General features: G+C 36.0%; 1 protein-coding gene across 10 annotated transcripts in view; it reads left to right on the top strand.

The window, feature by feature from the left end:
- LOC133663586 (WD repeat-containing protein 49-like) overlaps positions 1–23,389 on the top strand; it is a 91,714-nt gene that overhangs the window by 44,003 nt on the left and 24,322 nt on the right. For 6 of the 10 annotated variants that reach the window (XM_062068164.1, XM_062068162.1, XM_062068159.1 and 3 more), the window contains 5 exons: positions 2,465–2,554; positions 2,796–2,873; positions 6,221–6,411; positions 14,883–15,080; positions 16,785–16,872. In XM_062068164.1, coding sequence (XP_061924148.1) covers positions 2,465–2,554; positions 2,796–2,873; positions 6,221–6,411; positions 14,883–15,080; positions 16,785–16,847 — 620 coding nt within the window. In that variant the 3' untranslated portion in view covers positions 16,848–16,872. Of the gene's footprint in view, positions 1–2,464; positions 2,555–2,795; positions 2,874–6,220; positions 6,422–14,882; positions 15,081–16,784; positions 16,873–23,389 lie in introns of those variants that run through there. The other 4 variants (XM_062068161.1, XM_062068163.1, XM_062068165.1 and 1 more) reach the window with 4 other exon arrangements.

Raw genomic sequence — 23,389 nt, 5'->3', positions numbered from 1 at the left:
TCACCTCACTCGTTTGGCTTTTGTCTGCCCCAACGTCTCACCCTTCTTTCTTGCTCGCTTCCAGAAGCAGTAGTTCATCCTCAGTATATTCAGCTTCAAAAAGTTAAGGTTGTGAATCCTCAATTGTCCAAAAATAGTTTTTCTTTGTTGTTTGTTAGCGAATCTGCCACGATTAGAAGACACACACGCCTTTGTTTCAGGAAGTCGGACACACAGTTGTTGCTAGAAGTCGGAAGTCAAAAATGGAAACGGAAATCAATGCAAGAAAGTAATCATTAAAATGATCAAAATACGTAATTATTGACCATATTACATATGGTTACGACCGTGTCTGTTACTACATTTTATATATGTACTTGCAGTGTGTATATTACATATTGTTATGAAGGTGTATGTTACTACATTATATATAGACTTGCGGCATGTATATAAAATGCTAATGGAGGGTTTTGAAGTTGTTTTAGAGGGCTTTGAAGGCTACAACAGTGACTCCCATTTGCCGCATCTTTCAAGCGTTTTTATCCATTAAAAGTTTCACATTTATGGCGTTGTCGCTTTCACTTTTTTACCATGAATTGATTAACGTGGACCCCAACTTAAAAAAGTTGAAAAACTTATTCGGGTGTTACCATTTAGTGGTCAATTGTACGGAATATGTACTGTACTGTGCAATCTACTAATACAAGTCTCAATCAGTCAAAAAACGTCACTCGCTCGGCTTCCGTCTGCTCCAACGTCTCACCCTTCCTTCTTGCTCACTTCCAGAAGCAGTAGTTCATCCTCAGTATATTCAGCTTCAAAAAGTAAGGTTGCGAATCCTCAATTGTCCAAAAATAGTTTTTCTTTGTTGTTTGTTAGCGAATCTGCCACGATTAGAAGACACACACGCCTTTGTTTCAGGAAGTCGGACACACAGTTGTTGCTAGAAGTCGGAAGGCAAAAATGGAAACGGAAATCAATGCACATAAGTAATCATTAAAATGATCAAAATACGTAAATATTGAACATATTACATATTGTTACAACCGTGAAGGTTACTACATTTTATATATGTAGTTGCAGTGTGTATATTGTACATATTACATATTGTTATGAAGGTGTATGTTACTACATTATATATATAGACTTGCAGCATGTATATAAAACGCTAATGGAGTGTTTTGAAGTAGTTTTAGAGGGCTTTGAAGGCTACAACAGTGACTCACATTAGCCCCATCTTTCAAGCGTTTTTATCCATTAAAAGTTCCACATTTATGGCGTTGTCGCTTTCACCTTTTTACCATGAATTGATTAACGTGGACCCCAACTTAAAAAAGTTGAAAAACTTATTCGGGTGTTACCATTTAGTGGTCAACTGTACGGAATATGTACTGTACTGTGCAATCTACTAATAAAAGTCTCAATCAATCAAAAAACGTCACTCGCTCGGCTTCCGTCTGCTCCAACGTCTCACCCTTCCTTCTTGCTCACTTCCAGAAGCAGTAGTTCATCCTCAGTATATTCAGCTTCAAAAAGTAAGGTTGCGAATCCTCAATTGTCCAAAAATAGTTTTTCTTTGTTGTTTGTTAGCGAATCTGCCACGATTAGAAGACACACACGCCTTTGTTTCAGGAAGTCGGACACACAGTCGTTGCTAGAAGTCGGAAGTGCGTTGCCATGGAAACGGAAATCAATGTGCTGAAACGACCAAAATACAGTAAATATTGTACGTATTGCATATTGTTATGAAGGTGCCTGTTACTACATTATATTAATCCCTGCAGTGTGTATACAAAACGTTAATGGGTTTTGAAGTTGTTTAGAGCAGTGGTCCCCAACCACCGGTACCGGTCCGCGGACCGATTGGTACCGGGCCGCACAAGAAATAAAAAAAAATAAAAATTAAAAAAAATAAAAAATAAAAAATTATGAAATCAACATAAAAAACACAATATATACATTATATATCAATATAGATCAATACAGTCTGCAGGGATACAGTCCGTAAGCACACATGGGCAAGTGTTGTAAATTAGCTTTGGCTACAAACACTGTGATGCATGCATCGGATAACTGTTTCAGATGTCTATGTTTTTGTATCTGTCCCTATTTCAAATAAACCTCTATAATAATAATGATTGTATTTATTTATGTAAAAAAAAAAAAAAAAAAAAATGTCCCACACCGGTCCGTGGGACAAATTTTCAAGCGTTGACCGGTCCGCAGCTACAAAAAGGTTGGGGACCACTGGTTTAGAGGACCTTGAAGGCTACAGCGGTGACTCCTATTAGTCGCATCCTCAAAGAATATTTTCTAATCATTTTTAAAACCCCCCCCCCAAAAAAAAAAAAAAAAAAAAAAAATAGGATGTGTGTTCCTGTCTCTCATAATGATTGTGAAATAAAAAGTGCATTTCCCCTTTAAAGTGTCTTACGGATGAAGTTGTTTGCTTGTGTTATATTACTATTAATATCGTAATGTGCAGGAAGTTGCGATGGAGAGATTACAGTGTGGAACAACAACACCGAAAAAGCTTTAAGAACCCTGCGGCCGCCAGCTCGGCATGAAGAATTCAGTAAGTAGCTCGGCCCCACGTGCACGCAGACATGCAAACGCAAACTAAAAAGCACTTACACCACTTTCACTCGTTCAATATTGTAAAATGTGTATAATTGTAAACAACATCCTAGGAAATGCATGTGACCCCAGTGCAACACTGACGCCAGCAGAGATATTCTAACATTTGTTTAGCAATAAATAACTTACTTTGCTTGTGAACATGACCTTTTTTTGGCTGATGGATTTTTGTCCGACAGAAGGAAAGGAGCGTTCCCTCGACGCCGTCACCTGCTTGGCGTTTTTGCAAGATCGTACGTCAGCACAAATAGCAACTGGTGAGTATTTATCCGTCCTTCTATTTGTCTGTATGTCCGTCTGCATTTCTTCTGTTGGTGTATGCACTGCAAAAAGTCAGTGTTGAAAAACAAGAAATTAGGGGCATTTTACTTGAACTAAGCAAAATTATCTGCCAATAGAACAAGAAAATTTGGCTTCTCAAGACTTTCCAAAACAAGTAAAATGAGCTAACCTCAGTGAACCCAAAAATACCTTAAAATAAGTATATTCTCACTAATAACAAGTGCACTTTTCTTGATAGAAAAAAAATATGAGAAATTTTTGCTCAATATGTTGAAAAATATTCTTAAATTAAGTAAATGTTAGTGCCATTATCTTGACATAATGATATGCGCTCGGCATTACATTTCTTGCATTTTTCCATCGATAACATGACATCATCGCACCAAGTGCATGCTCTTTCAGTCAATTATGTATACATTTATATATATGTATATATATATATATATATATATATATATATATATATATATTTATATATATATATATATGTATATATATATATAAATAATTGTTTTTATTGTTTTTATTTTATTTTTTTTATTTTTTATTTATTTATTTTTATTGTAATTATATATATATATATATATATATATATATATATATATATATATATATATATATATATATATATATATATATATATATATATATATATATATATATATATATAATAATTGTTTTTATTGTTTTTATTTTATTTTTTTTATTTTTTATTTATTTATTTTTATTGTAATTTTGAAGAATTTATCTGAATGTGCATGAACTATTTCTGTTCAAATTTTTTAGAAATGTCACATGTTAAATGTTTAAATATTAACTGTCAGTTTACTGTACTGTGCCAACTGTACTACTTTATGAGTACGTATTTTCTATTGTTTCATTGAACATAAAACAGCAAAGTCCATTTGGCTGTCATCCCTTTTAATTATGAGACACAATTGTGTCAAAGTCATGATTTCTTATTTCATGCTTGAAATAAGAAATGATTACTTTAAAAAAGTAGTTTTATACTTGTGAGTGTTGATGACACAGCTTTGCAACAGTTGATATTCTAGTTTCAAACATGTTTTACTCAACATAGGTCATAAAATCTCAGCTACAAGCTGTAACATCTTACTGAGATAATTTAGGACCAAAACACTTAAAACAAGTAAAACACTAACATAAAATCTGCTTAGTGAGAAGAATGATCTTATCAGACAGAAAACAAGCAAATATCACCCTTATTTGAGATATTTAATCTTACTTAGATTTCAGTTTTTGCAGTATGTTTAAGGAAAATTGCACTTTTTGGGGGGTAATTTCATCCACAATCCCTGTTTGAGACGATTACACGCCTGATTTTCCCTTTTCTGTGCGTTCTAAACAATGAAAAACTGCTAGTAAGAGGCGGCTAACAATGCAGATAATGGGGATTCCTCTATTCCGCCTATAAAGCCCTCTAAAAAATCTAAATTTTATAGACATGCTCCAAGTATGTATGTAATGTAGTAACAGGACGATGACATGTAATATTTAGAGTCTTGTGCTTATTTTCTAGGCGCATTGATTTACTTCCGTCAACAACAACAACTGAAGAGAGCACTTTCTGTGTTTGCCACCACTATGGCAGACTTTGTGAGAGCTTTGGATCGTTATCATGTTGCACTGTAGGTAACAATCAAATAATAATAATAATAATAATAATAATGGATTCGATTTTATATCGCGCTTTTCTATTATTAGATACTCAAAGCGCTCACAGAGAAGTGGGAATCCATCATTCATTCACACCTGGTGGTGGTAAGCTACATTTGTAGCCACAGCTGCCCTGGGGTAGACTGAAATAAGGACATACAACCTACAATGTCCGCTCTCACTTGGATGCAGACTGAATGGATGGTTGTATCTTTCAGCATGTGTGCTCTTTCTGAGCTGGTAAATTCAAAATAATCCTTACTTTTGAAAAAAAGCTTCCTGGCGATGTTGAGATGGTCTTATGCTGCGTTCCATTTCATTGTGAGCCCTGGTTGACCAACTTCTTGGCACACAATTCTACTATACAGGTGCAATACATAATTTATGACTTAGAATAGAATAGAATAGAATAGAATAGAATAGAATAGAAAGTACTTTATTAATCCCTGGGGGAAATTCAGCACCACAGTTTGCTCACAATAGACAAGAATAATAATAAATAATATAATATATATAATATATTATATATGTAATATATAGTATATAAATAATATAAATATATTCTACATATACTACATATACTCTACATTTAAGTGCAGTCAAGAAGTTAGTATTAACTTTTAATAATTCAAAGGCAATACGGGAGCTATTTTTTTTATTTACCAGCGTTATTAGCAGCTCAAGCTAGTTAGTAGCTGACTACTTGCCAGTGGTCGGAGGAGCAGTGTGAGCAAGGCACATAAAAGTAGTTCCTCTGTGTTAGCTCTCACAATAACAGTGTCGCTATACTGTAGCTTAGTTAGCATGCTGGTCACTGCATATAAATGGGAGTGTTGTTAGCGGTTTTCAGATGGATTTTTAAAGGCCGCTTTATAGTTGGAATAGATGAATCGCCATACTTGCATTGTTAGCTGCCTAGTACTAGCAGTTTTTCACTTTTTAGAATGCACAGAAAAAGGGAATGACATGGATTGTAATTGTTGTATATTTGTTGGTCGTGTGATGGGTGATGAGCCAAGAAGACGCCAACGAGGAATCGTTGAACAAAAAGCTTTATTTGTTTCAGCGAGCCTCAGACTGGAACTGCAGCTCCAGGAGAAGGAGTCGGCCTGATTACTCCTCTGCTGTCTTCTTGGACAACTGTCCTTAAATACTTTTTACACGAAGACCCTTACTCTTTGTAGTTCTCGTCTTGTAGCCGGTCAGTCTGGCCAGTCAATCTTTCCTTGACATTATTCCTCTGATCAGTTTGAGTCGGGTGACCTCCGGCCCCTATCCTCTACTCCTACCTGTGGGGGCTTCCTACCAGATGTTGCTAATGTTTTTATTATCACTCCTGAACTCCAAACCTGCATTCCTGTAGGATTACAATTTCTTGGGGGCAAGAGCCACCACTCTCTGGAGAGTTTGTGATGGACATGTGCATCTTTTGAAGTTATCTAGGGGCATATTTCCTTCTAAAGGATTCTGTGACCAAATACAAACACATGCTAGCTCACAATCATATAAATAAATGGTACATGTTATAATTCACCTCATCGTCTTGTAAATGATAGGCAAATTTCCCCCCAAAAGTGGATTTTTCCTTTAAGTTTATGAATACCATGGTTATTGGAAGTTATTTTTGACATTTTAATTGCTCTAGGTAGTGCAGACTTGGTGTCATGTGGCAGTTCTGGACTGGTCAGATTCTGGAATACAGTTAATGGGCGTCTCCTGGCACAGTTCGAGGCTCACAACGGACAACTAGGCCCTATTGTCATGACTGTCAGTCCCTGTGGACAATTTCTAGTCACAGCGGATCGAGAGGGAACGATCAGGACGTGGGACGTAAAGGTACCGTACTGTAGGTGCTACTGATTCTTCAATTTAAGTAGAGATGTTGAATTGTGTGAATGTGAGTGCCAATGGTTGTTTGTCAATATGTCCCCAGTCCAGGGTGGTGATGGGTACTAAATCCGATACTCACGTAAAATCCAATAGTGCCATGTTTCGGTACCTAGGTTGCACGTCGGCCCTTGGCGATCACTCCAGCAGCACTGAGAGCGGACTCAGCCAAAGTAACTCTAGTTAATGTTGCAATTTTTAAATGACAACAAAGAAACCGACAAAAAAAAAAACACTCCAACGTAAGTAAAATAAGGCTCCACTGTTCCAAAAAGGTGCTAGCTTGATGGTAATATACATTGGCTTTACTATTAATTGAAGTGAATTATATTTATATAGCACTTTTCTCTAGTGACTCAAAGCGCTTTACATAGTGAAACCCATTATCTAAGTTACATTCAAACCAGTGTGGGCAGGTGGGGTAAAGTGTCTTGCCCAACAATACAACGGCTGTGTCTAGGATGGTGGAAGTGGGGATCGAATCTGGAACCCTCAAGTTGCTGGCACGGCCGCTCTACCAACCGAGCCACGCCGCCCAGTGCTATCAACATGCTATTGATAAGCATTACCGATTGTACGTGGCGATTTCAACATCTCCAAATTTGTTAATGAAAACTACAACCAAGATGGGCGTCGCAATTAATCAGCTGGTGCGCAATAAGTACAATACTTACTGTATTAACGCTTTCTGGGCGCAACAAAAGACTACAAAGCAAAGAATGAACTGACTGGCCAACGCACCATACGTCACCAACCTTTTGGAACCCAAGATCCCTGGTCTCAGCCAAATGCCAAAACAAGATCTACCCCTGTGTCAACTATATACTGTATACTGTACATATATATATATATATATATATATATATATATACATACGTATATATATATATATATATATATATATATATATATATATATATATATATATATATATATATATATATATATATATATATATATATATATATATATATACTGTATATATGTATATATATGTATATATACATATATGTATATATACATATATGTATATGTATATATATATATATATGTATAAAATATATATGTTTTTTTAATTTTTATACATATATGTATGTATATATATATGTGTGTATATATATATATGTTTTTTTTATTTTTATACATATGTATATATACATATATGTATATATATATGTGTACATATATGTGTACATATATATATATATATATATATATATATATATATATATATATATATATATATATATATATATATATACATACGTATATATTTATATATACTGTATATATGTGTATATATATGTATATATACATATATATACATATATGTATATGTATATATATGTGTGTATATATATATATATATAAAATATATATGTTTTTTTATTTTTATACATATATGTATGTATATATATTTGTGTGTATATATATATATATATATATATATATATATATATATATATATATATATATATATATATATATATATATATATAAATATATATATGCTTTTTTATTTTTATACATATATGTATATATACATATATGTATATATATATATACATACGTATATATTTATATATACTGTATATATATATATATATATATATATATATATATATATATATATATATATATATATATATATATATATATGTTTTTTTAATTTTTTTTTAAGATAAAGCTTTGTGTTATTATTAGCTGACATCAACATTTTTTTGTGTGTATATATGTGTATATATATATATATATGTATATATACATATATGTATATATACATATATGTATATATATATGTATATATATATATATATATATATATATATATATATATATATATATATATATATATATACATATATATATAAAATATACATATGTTTTTTGTTTTTTTTTTAAGATAAAGCTTTGTGTTATTATTAGCTGATATCAACTTTTTTTTTCTTTCTAATTGTGCTTCTTGCTGTTTACTTGCTGTTTGTTTGTTTTGTTTAGTGCCTAGGGCCAATGATTAACGAGTCATGGGCCACATATGTCCCCTGTGCCGCACTTTGGGCACCCCTGCTGTAAAAGCTAACTGTTTATAGTCACTATAGTCTTAGTACTGCAGTATATTTGTTCATCCTATGGTCACATATGGGACGCGGGTCATATGGTTGTCTTACGTCAGCGCCAGAAGTAGTAAAATCAACTCTTCGCCTGGTGGGCTTATCCTCCGTGATTAAGAGGGGATAAACATGGAAGTCCTTTTTTTAGCTGCCGCCTTGTTTTATCATATATTGCTGTCTTTGCACAAGTCGATGTTTACTTTCATATGCTAAATAAATCAACACAAAATCCGTACTTTGGAGCAATATTCACGGATTCTAGAATTTGGTTTGTGTTCTTCCCAGTTTTTGTAATCAGCTCATTTTTAAATCTTGCAATGATATTAACATTTTATCTCCAAAAACAATTAATATTTATTAACACACAAAAGTAGGGAAAATTTGTACTGTTGAGTACCAATATCGATTCCTAAGTACCAGGAATTGGTGCCGTATCAGTTCAAATGGGAAACGTGTACCTCATCTCTTACCCAAAGTTGGCTGACATAAGCTCCAACCCACCCGTAACCCTAAACGTGATAAGTTGCAAAACTAAATGTGAAAAGACAAACAGGACAAATAACTGCTTTGACCCAAAGATGTTATAAGTTGGCCCTCAATGAAATACCTTTTTGTTTTTTGAGAAGTTGTTCGGCACCAGCTGTTTGTTTTTTATGTTTAAGTCTCTAGACTCTGAAAAGAAGATCATACCCCATCTTTTGCAGACAGGAAAAAAACACCATCTCAGGTTTGGGTCAATACAGCACAGCGGCACAGGCTGGTCTGACGAAATCCAACCTTCTGGGTATGACAAAAATAGATCAGATTCAGATGAAATTTCACACAAAACAGAATTAGTAGACTAGCTAGCTAGGAGCCATGGTCAATAAAATCAAAGTCATTAATCAGAAACTACAGACAGGAAATGTCACATAATAAACAGAAAACATGAACTAACATTTATGGAAAAGATTAGGAACAGTTCTGACAAGACTGAATTATATATCGAATTTAGTGATGTTAGGACTCACATTTTTTGGACAGGAAATCATTGGGTACAACTAGGGATGTCCGATAATGGCTTTTTTGCCGATATCCGATATTCCGATATTGTCCAACTCTTAATTACAGATACCAATAAAAACCGATACAGATATATACAGTCGTGGAATTAACACATTATTATGCCTAATTTGGACAACCAGGTATGGTGAAGATAAGGTCCTTTTAAAAAAATTTTTTTGAATAAAATAAGATAAATAAATTAAACACATTTTCTTGAATAAAAAAGAAAGTAAAACAATATAAAAACAGTTACATAGAAACTAGTAATGAATGAAAATGAGTAAAATTAACTGTTAAATGTTAGTACTATTAGTGGACCACCAGCACGCACAATCATGTGTGCTTACGGACTGTATTCCTTGCAGACTGTATTGATATATATTGATATATAATGTAGGAACCAGAATATTAATAACAGAAAGAAACAACCTTTTTGTGTGAATGAGTGCGAATAGGGTAGGGAGGTTTTTTGGGTTGGTACACTAATTGTAAGTGTATCTTGTGTTTTTTATGTTGATTTAATTACAAAAAAAACCAAAAAAAAACCCAATACGATAATAAAAAAAATGATACAGATAATTTCCAATATTACATTTTAAAGCATTTATCGGTAATATTGGCCTGCCGATATTATCGGACATCTCCAGGTACAACCTATGAATCGGTAAGGTTCAGCAAGTAGGGATGAACCAATCGAACAACCACCAATCAGTATCAGCGGGTTTCGTTGAAAAAGCACGGAATTGGCTATTGCAGTCTACACGTATGTCTTATGTTTGACTGCCATCTACTGGTCACACTTATCATTACACAATGGACCAAATAAAATTGCTTTGAAGTCGGTAAGCAAAACCAGAATTAGTCCGTACATAAAGTTATAAGGCGCACTGTCGAGTCTTGAGAAAAAAAAAGGATTTTAAGTGCGCCTTATAGTCCGGAAAATAGATACAGAGGATAATATAACGGTGCTCTCTTGGTGTGTAGCGGCCGAACGTACACGTAAGAGGAGGGCGGCTTGATCCTTATATTGGTAATGTTGATACCAAGGGTACGTGAATCAGGACAAGCAAAAAAAAAACAACCTCCCAAATGATTGATATCAAAATCGGCAAGATAAAACCCTGATCGGAACATCCCTACAGACAACATAGACCAGGGGTGTCCAAAGTGCGGCCCGGGGGCCATTTGCGGCTCGCAGGTAATTTTTTAACGGTCCCACGACACATTCTAAAAATACGATAAAAAACTAAACAAAACATAAAAAGTGGTATAAAAAAGCAAACAGGTGAAATGTAACAAGAAAATGTTGCAATGTTGACTCTAACAACGCAAAGCTGCCACGCAGGCTGTTTCTTTCTTTAAAAAATAATAATGAATCAAAATCAATGTCATTATGAATTATTGACCTATCCAAGGCTCTAATTACGTCACATTAAATATTCCACTTTGAGATATTTTTTGGGGAAAATGTTGCATATTTTGTGTTTGCCATATAAAAAAACTAAGCTGTTTTTTTTTTTGTTTTTTTTAAAGAAGGGCCTAAAACGAACAAACAAAAAACATAAACAACAATTCAACTTATAATTGACGGATAGATCTGAAGGTGATCTCGAGATAATTGTGTTAAAAGTAAAAAAAAATTGTATTTTATTTTTTAACACTTTAATGAGTAGGACCCTTTTGGATCCCCAATAATTTTAGTGGGACTTTTTTTTTTTTTTAAAGTGTCATTGCTCAAAAAATAATAATTAGTTAAAATCAATGTTGTTATGAGTTATTGACCTTTTTAAGGCTCCAATTATTATATAATCTCAAATATTCCATTTAAAAACGTTTTCCATCAAAAACGGGATTTTTTTGGACAAAAAGAGCACACACCTTAAATCTTTAACAACGTTATATTGACAGATAGACCTAATGTTGATCTACAGATTTAAATCTTGAGTAATAATAATAATAATAATAATAATACTAAATAACAAATGTTTTATATACACTACCGTTCAAAAGTTTGGGGTCACATTAAAATGTCCTTATTTTTGAAGGAAAAGCACTGTACTTTTCAATGAAGATAACTTTAAACTGGTCTTAACTTTAAAGAAATACACTCTATACATTGCTAATGTGGTAAATGACTATTCTAGCTGCAAATGTCTGGTTTTTGGTGCAATATCTACATAGGTGTATAGAGGCCCATTTCCAGCAACTATCACTCCAGTGTTCTAATGGTACAATGTGTTTGCTCATTGGCTCAGAAGGCTAATTGATGATTAGAAAACCCTTGTGCAATCATGTTCACACATCGGAAAACAGTTTAGCTCGTTACAGAAGCTACAAAACTGACCTTCCTTTGAGCAGATTGAGTTTCTGGAGCATCACATTTGTGGGGTCAATTAAACGCTCAAAATGGCCAGAAAAAGAGAACTTTCATCTGAAACTCGACAGTCTATTCTTGTTCTTAGAAATGAAGGCTATTCCACAAAATTGTTTGGGTGACCCCAAACTTTTGAACGGTAGTGTATTTTTGACCAAAACCCTTTGGGGTCCCTGGGATCAAGCCTGAGTGGAGGCCTAAATGTATATATATATATATATATATATATATATATATATATATATATATATATATATATATATATATATATATATATATATATATACAGTATATATACATACTGTATATATATATATATATACGGTATTGTATTGGTTTTTGAAATAAAAAATATCAAAATGGCCCCCGCTTGGTTTGATTTTTCAGTGTGCGGCCCTCAGTGGAAAAAGTTTGGACACCCCTGACATAGACGATTGGAAGGGGGCAACAACAGACATAAAAAATGTTAACCGAAAAATCAACTACATGAACCAAAGAGTGACACGATCAAAGGTTTCTATACTGTCTGGTACCTCAGAGGCCGTTTGACTTTCCCCATTATTACAGTCAAATAACCCCTCTCATGTATCATATCCATAATATTCAGTCCTCGAGTCTTTGTCGCTGTTCATGAGAGGAGGCGAATTCAGATCGCTGAAGCTCATATTGCTCCCAGTGTAATTTATGCAAATGTATGTGTGGAAGTCAAGTTGAAAAAGCCGGGCATGCTCAGCGCTCTGGTTGAAATCCTGTCCCTCGGCAAGTGTGCTTGGGGGATCAACTGCATGACTTGAACGTTTGCACTGTGATGTGCTTGCAGACGCAGTGCATCTCACCGCGGCAGCTCCTTACAGTTTGTCCTAATGACAATGCACGTGCTAAAAAATAGCTTTATTTGGCACGTAGTACGTGTAAAGTTGAATACAATGGTGGGATTTCACGAGACAACAATGACAAAACAGCAAATGATAATTAAGGTCAGCATCCAAGACTAGGTGTACACTGTAGGCTGAAGTTGGCCAAATTGGATTAGATTGTTTCCAGCGGTTTAGAGTACAGGTGAAATGGGATCTTTATCAGACTCCAGTATAAACGCGCACATGCACCAATGTGGCTCCAATGTGGCCCCGACGTCACTTGCATGCGCAGTTCTATAAAGTGAAAAAAGAAAGGAAGTTGACCCGATTCTGTAAACGAACAAGGAAGTCGCTACGACTACCGCTACAAAATAAAGTAGAAGTCACCACACCATAAAACTGTGTGGTTTTTTTTTTTACATTAAAATAAGTTAAAGTAATATATTGCATGAATGGATAAATATAATGTAGGATATTTGGGAGGGTTTTAATCTTTTTATCAGCGTTGATCTACGTTAGCTTTATTTTTCAACTCACTCACGTAAACAACTTACACAATGTATGTAACATGTAGGCAAATACGCCAGAGTGTACACATCAATTCTGGTCCTTCAATAATCGCTATTTCTTAGGACTAAAAAAAATAAAAAAAATAAAAAATAATTATATATATATATATATATATATATATATATATATATATATATATATAATACCTGAGATTTATATAGCGCTTTTTTAAGTACCCAAAGTCGCTTTACATGTTAAAAACCCATCATTCATTCACACCTGAATATATATATATATATATATATATATATATATATATATATATATATATATATATATATATATATATATACATACTGTACACATATACATACACATATACATACATACATAAATACATATATTTATACATACATGTATACACATACATATATACATACATATATATATACACATATATACATACATACATACATAAATACATATAAACATATCTATGTATATATATATATATATATATATATATATATATATATATATATATATATATATATATATATATATATATATATATATATATATATATATATATATATATATATATATACATATCCTGCTTGGCACTCAGCATCAAAGGTTGGAATTGGGGATTAGACCACCAAAAAAATTATTCCCGGGCATGGCCACCGCTGCTGCTCACTGCTCCCCGGTCAAATGCATAGGATAATCTCACCACACCTAGTGTGTGTGTGTGTGACAATCATTGGTACTTTAACTCTTAACTTAAATATACATGTATATACACATCTATACACATATACATACACACATACTGTACATACATAAAAACACATATACATACACACACACACACACATATACATGGATATATAAAGATTATATATATATATATATATATATATATATATATATATATATATATATATGTATGTATCATAGCCTATTATTTGCGCACTATTGACTAGTGACGCACCGAAAATCAAAAAAGACTTTGCCCACCGAAACCGGATGTTGTGATGAAGTATCCACTTTCGCTGGCGGCCTGTCTCTTTCCCCGGGCACACGAATGACGGCGCTCGCTCCAATATTTTCTAATTAGTTATCAGAAAACCGTGATTGATTATGGCAGTTTGATAAACTCACCGGTAACACTGCTCAATTCCTGGAGAAGCAGCTTGCGCGCTAATGCCACTAACAGTGTGTACTTTTTCTGATATTTTGGTGACATCAAACGTTCATATTGTTACATCCCTAAAAGTCAGCTTTGTGTTACGGTTGACACATTTGGAATATTATTAGTTATTAGTATCACAATGTCAGCCTTTTCTCATTTCCTTATTTTCTCTTTTTTTCCTATATTTTTACGATTGTTTTTTTTTTTTGCATTTCTTTCCACAACCTGCTGTGGGCAACACTCTGACACCCCTGAGCGAGATGACGTCTGTAGTTTGGACTGAATGCTCATCATCTATTCCGACGTTGACTGGACACACCTTCCCTCAGCGTTATTCCCTGAAGTCCGACCAGGAAGTGACGAAGGAGCCTCCTGAATTGCTGCAAAGTTTCCGTCCGCACCAGAAGGGCGTCACTCACCTGGAGACGGGTATCCACGGCGACCAGCTCCTCCTTCTGTCAGCATCTTCGGACTGCAGCGTGGCCCTCAGCTGTCTGCCAGGAGACACCATCGGCTTGTTTGGACAGGTACAAAACACACACACACACACACACACACACACACACACATGAAAGTGGACATGGATGTTTAAAAAAAAATGATTACCGTATTTTTCAGACTATAAGGCGCACTTAAAATCCTTTCATTTTCTCAAAAATTGACAGTGCGCCTTATAACCCGGTGCGCCCAATGTACGGCGTCAGTCTGGTTGTGCTTACCGACCGCGAAGCTATTTTATTTGGTACATGGTGAAACAAGTTTGACCAATAGATGGCAGTCACACATAATAGATACGCCAGTAAAGGACACCAAAACTTTTAATGTTCCATTGAAAATATAGAACATTACACACGGCGCTCAAAAATCTGTCAAAATGTTTTAGTACGACTTTGGTAGCTATGAAGCCGCACCGCTTGATGGATTGTCGGCGCATTAAACATACAAGTATTAATATGGTGCGTGTATGAAGACCGCAAAATGGCACCTATTAGCAGACATTATCTGGCGGGTTTTTTTTCACAATATTATGCAAAACCAATTTTTCTTACCTTCTGGTACCTGCGGATCTGTATTCGGGATCTGCATAAATCCTGAAAATGTGCGCGCATCTGCCATTGTAGTCTGTGCAGATATCCGCAGTTGATACATGTGGAGGGGGCGTGGCCTGCGGGCCCGCCGCGGAACGGGGTGTGCCAGGACCGGCCTCGAAGACAGCGACAAGTGCGTAGATGGCCCAGGTGGGCCTTGTTAGCTAATCACCTGTCGCCTTTATTAGCAGCAGCCGGCATGAGACACGTGGTTGGAGCTAGAGTGGGAGCCGGAGAGAGAGAGAGAGAGAGACACAAACGCAGAGAAAAAATTTAGCACGATCTTATGAAAATAAAACAGTGTTATACGTATGGTATTTTTGTATTTTTTATTTTTTGTCATGAAAAAATACAATCATGTGTGCTTACGGACTGTATCCCTGCAGAGTGTATTGATCTATATTAATATATAATGTAGGAACCAGAAATATTAATAACAGAAAGAAACAACCTTTTTGTGCGAATGACTGTGAATGAGTGTAAATGGGGGTGGGAGGTTTTTTGGGTTGGTGCACTAATTGTAAGTGTATCTTGTGATTTTTATGTTGATTTAATAAAAAAATAAAATAAAAATAATAATAATAATCATTTCTTGTGCGGCCCGGTACCAATCGATCCACGGACCGGTACCGGGCTGCAGCCCGGTGGTTGGGTACCACTGATGTAGACCACAAGGAAGTGTTTTACATTTTGAAAAAAATTATAATAATATGACTCCTTTAATGCGCCCTATAATGTGCCTTATATATGAAAAAAAGATCAAAAATAGACCATTCATCGGCAGTGCGCCTCATAACCTGGCGCGCCCTATGGTCCGGAAAATATGGTACATGAAAGTAGACATGGATGTTTCAAAAAAATTATTATTTAATTCTATGCTCTTGTAAAATCTACAGAACTAAGCTGCTTTATAAATTGCCTTCATGCATTTGTTTTTTTTACTATACGTGATTATCACACAGTTTTTTGTTTTTTTACGTATATAAGGTAATATAAATATCGAAAACACCTCACAGTATCAGTGTGATGCAGTGTGTGTTTACAGCCGAACAACACGGGCAAGCAGATTTCACCCAATAAACAAACGGTGATGACAAATGTGAACGCATTAACCAGCTGTGCTATTCTAAAATGATCTGTTAGGAGGAGCAGTGGAGCATGGAGAGACCTGAGCGCCTGTGCACCAACGGGAGGACACTCACATGAATATCCCGGCAGGGCGGACGCGGTGGTGAGTGTGGGGACGCTCGTCTGGGTGAATATTCACTTCCGCGTCTTAGGTCTGCTTTATTGTTTACTTTGAAACTCTCTTACGGTAATTATAATACACGTTTAGAATGTTTGACTGCAAAGTTTAGATCTCAGAAAACACTTGACTTTCCAAGTATCACCATAATGGTCAACATTTATATACAGTAGCGTAGTAGGCCCAAGTAATAGTTAAAAGCAAGGTAGAGGTTTTATTTAACAAGTATATTTAATATTTTTGTTCACTGAGACATTACACACAATGCACAAACATCAACAGTACATATTTACAGACTTCTTTGGCACACCACTAGATGGAGCCAGCAGTGGTTTGGAACGGGGTTCAGCAGGCGTGTCTGTGTTTACTAACAACGGAGCCGCAGTCGAGTTTCTTAACATGGAGATATTCTCACTTCTTTTCTTTTGTCGAGCAGAAAGAAAATAACATTTTAGTTAAATGTAAGTTGTGTCTGGGATCAAAGATCCCGTCTACTGCCCAAAACAGCAATTCAAATCTGCTGAAACAGCTACAAAAGCCACATGCTTCGACGAAGCTAGTAAAGAGAGACACACTTCACCTCCACCTCCAACAGCGGCCGGATTTTAACGGAGGCACTGCTAGCCAGGACAACATTGATAGAGCCATTGCAGCGTATGTGCTAGAAGACATGCAGGCTATTTCTACAGTGGAGTCACCCGCCTTTAGGCAGCTAATTAGCATGATACCGGCGTCAAACGGCAAAGGGCACCTGGACAGTGAGTACATAAAAATGGAAAGCGAGCTAAAGAAGACACTCCAAACTCTGCTTCTGCTCATCATTCAGCACTGAAGGTACACACACTCTGTCAATTCTCTTATATACTGTTGCTCTTTCATTCTAGACTTCTAGAGTGTTTGATTATCACATCACTCTAAATGTATAGACTATAAAGTTCACAATCATAAAGAGGCATCCTAGTGGGCCAGGCCAATCTTTTCTTATCTCTAAACTAAAACTGGGGAAATGCGTAGAGTGTTCTGGGCTTCAGTACAGTGTTGATCTCCTGAAGACATGATTTTATTTCACAATTCCTTGAGAGAAAAAAATGCCTGGTTAGGCTTTGTGTATGTCATGTGTGCCTTCCTTGGGTGAAGCCAGCTTTACAGCTATGTTGTGACATGTTGTTATTATGCTGTTTTTTGCTTACGTATGTTATGTTGCAACTAATTAAAATAGTTTTGTCAATTTTGTCCACCAAACGTTTTATACTGTGCGTGAATGCACAAAGGCACCACAGAATTTCATTTAAATAAATGGATACATGGTAGATACTGATATTATTACTTTAATATTCCTGGAAACGTTTTCAATATTCACCCTATTGCCAGACTTTGGTCCACGTTTATCCCAGACAACATGGAGGAGGGTGACTGATGGTGATGCTCATAGTCCAATAAATGACGAGAGCCGGGATGTGTTGCTATAATTCAGGAAGCTACATTTTGACACTGGCCCGGCACTCCACATAAATGATAGTCACTTGAAGTCGAGTCGAAAGGTGCACTCAACTTACGTCAGCAGTCACAGTCTACAGGAAGTATCAATCTTGGTAAGGGTCACAGTCGCTGTACCATTTATCAGCTGGAGCTGTGGTATTAGTTCCTAATGAGATGGAAAATATCAACTATGTGATGGACCGGCTGAAGCACCGTGGCAAAATATATTTCTCCCTCTGAATTATACGAGCCACCAAGCCCCAAAAGATCTGGCTGACCGTTAAATGCAAGCAGTCAAAGGTGTAATTTAATATTTGGCTGGAGGAAGCTCTGAAAAGTGGGGAGGGAAAATACAATTTATTATTGTAGAACATCACACCCCCTTTTTTTAAACTTCCTGTTGGAGTACGGAACTTCACTCTAGTCGGTGATTAACAATCAGGAAACACAGCTGTCACTGTCCTGTTTCCCGTGTTAAATTATATACGTCCTAGAGCTCTTATTTTCTTGTTTTACTTCCTGCGTTGCTTACATTTTGTGCTATTTCACCTATGATTGGAGCGCTGGTTTCCTCACTTGATTGCCAATCAGGAGACACAACTGTCACTGTCCTGTTTCCTGTACATCCAAGAGCTCTTATTTTTTTTGGTTTCTACTTCCTGTGATGCTTCCATTTTGTGCTGTTTCACCTATGATTGGAGCGCTGGTTTCCTCACTTGTTTCCTGACTGACAGTCAGGAGACACAACTGTCACTGTCCTGTTTCCTGTACATCCTAGAGGTCTTATTTTTTTGGTTTCTACTTCCTGTGATGCTTCCATTTTGTGCTGATTCACCTATGATTGGAGCGCTGGTTTCCTCACTTGATTGCCAATCAGGAGACACAACTGTCACTGTCCTGTTTCCTGTACATCCTAGAGCTCTTATTTTTTTGGTTTCTACTTCCTGTGATGCTTCCATTTTGTGCTGTTTCACCTATGATTGGAGCGCTGGTTTCCTCACTTGTTTCCTGATTGCCAGTCAGGAGACACAACTGTCACTGTCCTGTTTCCTGTACATCCTAGAGCTCTTATTTTTTTGGTTTCTACTTCCTGTGATGCTTCCATTTTGTGCTGTTTCACCTATGATTGGAGCGCTGGTTTCCTCACTTGATTGCCAATCAGGAGACCCAACTGTCACTGTCATGTTTCCTGGACATCCTAGAGCTCTCATTTTTTTGGTTTCTACTTCCTGTGATGCTACCATTTTCTTTTTCACCTCTGGTTGGAGCGCTGGTTTTTCTCACTTGTTTCTTGATTAACAGTCAGGAGACACAACTGTCACTGTCCTGTTTCCTGTACATCCAAGAGCTCTTATTTTTTTGTTTCTACTTCCTGTGATGCTTCCATTTTGTGCTGTTTCACCTATGATTGGAGCGCTGGTTTCCTCACTTGTTTCCTGATTGCCAGTCAGGAGACACAACTGTCATTGTCATGTTTCCTGTACATCCTAGAGCTCTTATTTTTTTGGTTTCTACTTCCTGTGATGCTTCCATTTTGTGCTGATTCACCTATGATTGGAGCGCTGGTTTCCTCACTTGATTGCCAATCAGGAGACACAACTGTCACTGTCCTGTTTCCTGTATATCCTAGAGCTCTTATTTTTTTGGTTTCTACTTCCTGTGATGCTTCCATTTTGTGCTGTTTCACCTATGATTGGAGCGCTGGTTTCCTCACTTGATTGCCAATCAGGAGACACAACTGTCATTGTCATGTTTCCTGTACATCCTAGAGCTCTTATTTTTTTGGTTTCTACTTCCTGTGATGCTTCCATTTTGTGCTATTTCACCTATGATTGGAGCGCTGGTTTCCTCACTTGTTTCCTGATTGCCAGTCAGGAGACACAACTGTCACTGTCCTGTTTCCTGTACATCCTAGAGCTCTTATTTTTTTGGTTTCTACTTCCTGTGTTGCTTCCATTTTCTTTTTCACCTCTGGTTGGAGCGCTGGTTTTTCACAGGCGAGCATCCCCAACCGATGCTGGCCTGTGCATCGGTTGGGGACATCTCTGCGCTGCTGACCCGTCTCCGCTCGGGATGGTCTCCTGCTGGCCCCACTATGGACTGGACTCTCACTATTATGTTAGATCCACTATGGACTGGACTTTCACTATTATGTTAGATCCACTATGGACTGGACTTTCACAATATTATGCTAGACCCACTCGACGTCCATTGCATCCGGTCTCCCCTAGAGGGGGGGTCACCCACATCTGCGGTCCTTTTCCAAGGTTTCTCATAGTCATTCACATGGACATCCCACTGGGTTGTGAGTTTTTCCTTGCCCTTATGTGGGATCTGAACCGAGGATGTCGTTGTGGCTTGTGCAGCCCTTTGAGACACTTGTCATTTAGGGTTATATAAATAAATAGGGATGTCCGATAATGGCTTTTTGCCGATATCCGATATTCCGATATTGACCAAACCCTTAATTGCAGATACCGATATCAACCGATAACGATATATACAGTCGTGGAATTAACACATTATTATGCCTAATTTGGACAACCAGGTATGGAGAAAATAAGGTCCTTTTAAAAAAAATTTTTTAAAAATAAGATAAATAAATTAAACATTTTCGATAATAATAATGAAAGTAAAACATTATAAAAACAGTTACATAGAAACTAGTAATTAATGAAAATGAGTCAAATTAACTGTTAAAGGTTAGTACTATTAGTGGACCAGCAGCACGCACAATCATGTGTGCTTACGGACTGTATCCCTTGCAGACTGTATTGATATATATTGATATATAATGTAGGAACCAGAATATTAATAACAGAAAGAAACAACCCTTTTGTGTGAATGGGGGAGGGAGGTTTTTTGGGTTGGTGCACTAATTGTAAGTGTATCTTGTATTTTTTATGTTGATTTAATTAAAAAACAACAAAAAAACAAAACAAACGATACTGATGATAAAAAACCGATGCCGATAATTTCCGATATTACATTCTAAAGCAGGGGTCCCCAAACTTTTTGACTCCTGGGCCGCATTGGGGTAAAACAATTTGGCTGGGGGCCGCGCTATATTTATATATATATATATATATATATATATATATATATATATATATATATATATATATATATATATATATATATATATATATATATATATATATATATATATATTATATGTAAATGTGTGTGTGTGTGTGTGTGTATATGTATATATAAATGTGTATATATGTGTGTGTGTATATATGTATATGTGTATATATATATATGTATATATGTGTATATATGTATATGTGTCTCTCTCTCTCTCTCTCTCTCTCTCTCTCTCTCTCTCTATATATATATATATATATATATATATATATATATATATATATATATATATATATATATATATATATATATATATATATATACAGTATATATATATATATATATATATGTATTCAAACATATATATTCCTCGCGCACTAATTGACTTAAAGAGCGTACTTGCTGCATGTCACGTTATCGATGGTAAAATGCATTTTTAGACAATATGATTTGCCTGAGTGGCTAGGAGACGGTAGAAAATGGACTAGTAAGGACAAATTTTAAAAAAATAAATAATGAAAAAAAATATATATAATTTTTTTTTAACATGGGACTTCCCGCGGGCCGGATTTTGGACGCTGGGGGCCTGTATCCGGTCCGCGGGCCGTAGTTTGGGGACCCCTGTTCTAAAGCATTTATTGGCATCTCTATAAATAAACATTTATTGATTGATTGATTATAAAACGCTAACCGTGCTTTTGGTCGTGTTGCCTTCAAATGTTTCTGTGAGAGTCTTAAAACATGTATACGAGCGCCGCACATGTTAAGATGAATTTTTACTATAATCCGTACAGGAGTTGACTTGTTTTATTACCTGGGATGTTTTCGTAAGCTCCCGGAGTGTCTGAGAGTAGCAGTTAATGAACAGATGATGCAGGTTGAGTCTACTTCGTTTGCATTTTGATTTAAAGACCTTATAAAGTTGTTGCGATGCTTTAAATCGGCCCGCTGCGTACATCCGTAGTTCTGGCAATTGCACCTCTATATTACCCATGCTTTGAGAGCTTAAAATGTCTAGTATATCGGACAAATAAAAATAAAGATTCAGTATTGGAATTGGAGTCACTTTCCACGTGCAGGGAAGTTTCAGCAGACCTGACTTGGTCAACTGGGATGAGACGGCGTCTATAAATCACCGCCGCCTTCGTCCTGTTGACGCCCATGCATAAAAAATGCAGAGCGCGTGTGTGAGCGAGCGTGGAGTGCATGAACGCACACGCTGCACGGGGGCTCGCTGGTAAAGTTTGAGTGGTTGTTTTGCTGGCCGGGTCAATTGGTAGGTCGAGACTGGGCTGCCGGCCAGTGGTCCTCAGGTGAGTAATGCCCACGGCCTCACTTTATCACCAGCCATGTGAAATGTGTGTGTGTGTGTGTGTGTGTGTGTGTGTGTGTGTGTGTGGCCACCACAGCTGTGATATTGATGTGTCTGGGTGTTCAGTGTAATCAGAACACGCTCTCAGGTGACCATAAAAGAAGAACTGTTGTTCACTCTCACTGAAGAAATGATGCCATACCAAAATACTGTATTGACCCGGAAAATAAGACAATATTTTTTCACTAAAAAGTCTTAGTCTTGTTTTTGTCTTCAAATGTGGACCGTATTTTCCGGACCATAGGGCGCACCGGATTATAAAGCGCGCTGCCGATGAATGGTCTATTTAAAAAAAATCTTTTTTCATATATAAGGCGCACCGGATTATAAGGCGCATTAAAGAAGTCATATTATTATTATTTTTCTAAATGTAAAACCCTTCCTTGTGGTCTACATAACATGTAATTAATAACATCGGCAGGCCGATATTATCGGCCGATAAATGCTTTAAAATGTAATATCGGAAATGATCGGTATCGTTTTTTTATTATCGGTATCGTTTTTATTTTTTTACATTTTTTTATTTTTATTAAATCAACATAAAAAACACAAGATACACTT

The sequence above is a fragment of the Entelurus aequoreus genome, linkage group LG13, assembly GCF_033978785.1.
Source record: "Entelurus aequoreus isolate RoL-2023_Sb linkage group LG13, RoL_Eaeq_v1.1, whole genome shotgun sequence".
NCBI lineage: Eukaryota > Metazoa > Chordata > Actinopteri > Syngnathiformes > Syngnathidae > Entelurus > Entelurus aequoreus.
This window is presented reverse-complemented; position numbering and strand designations above follow the sequence as displayed.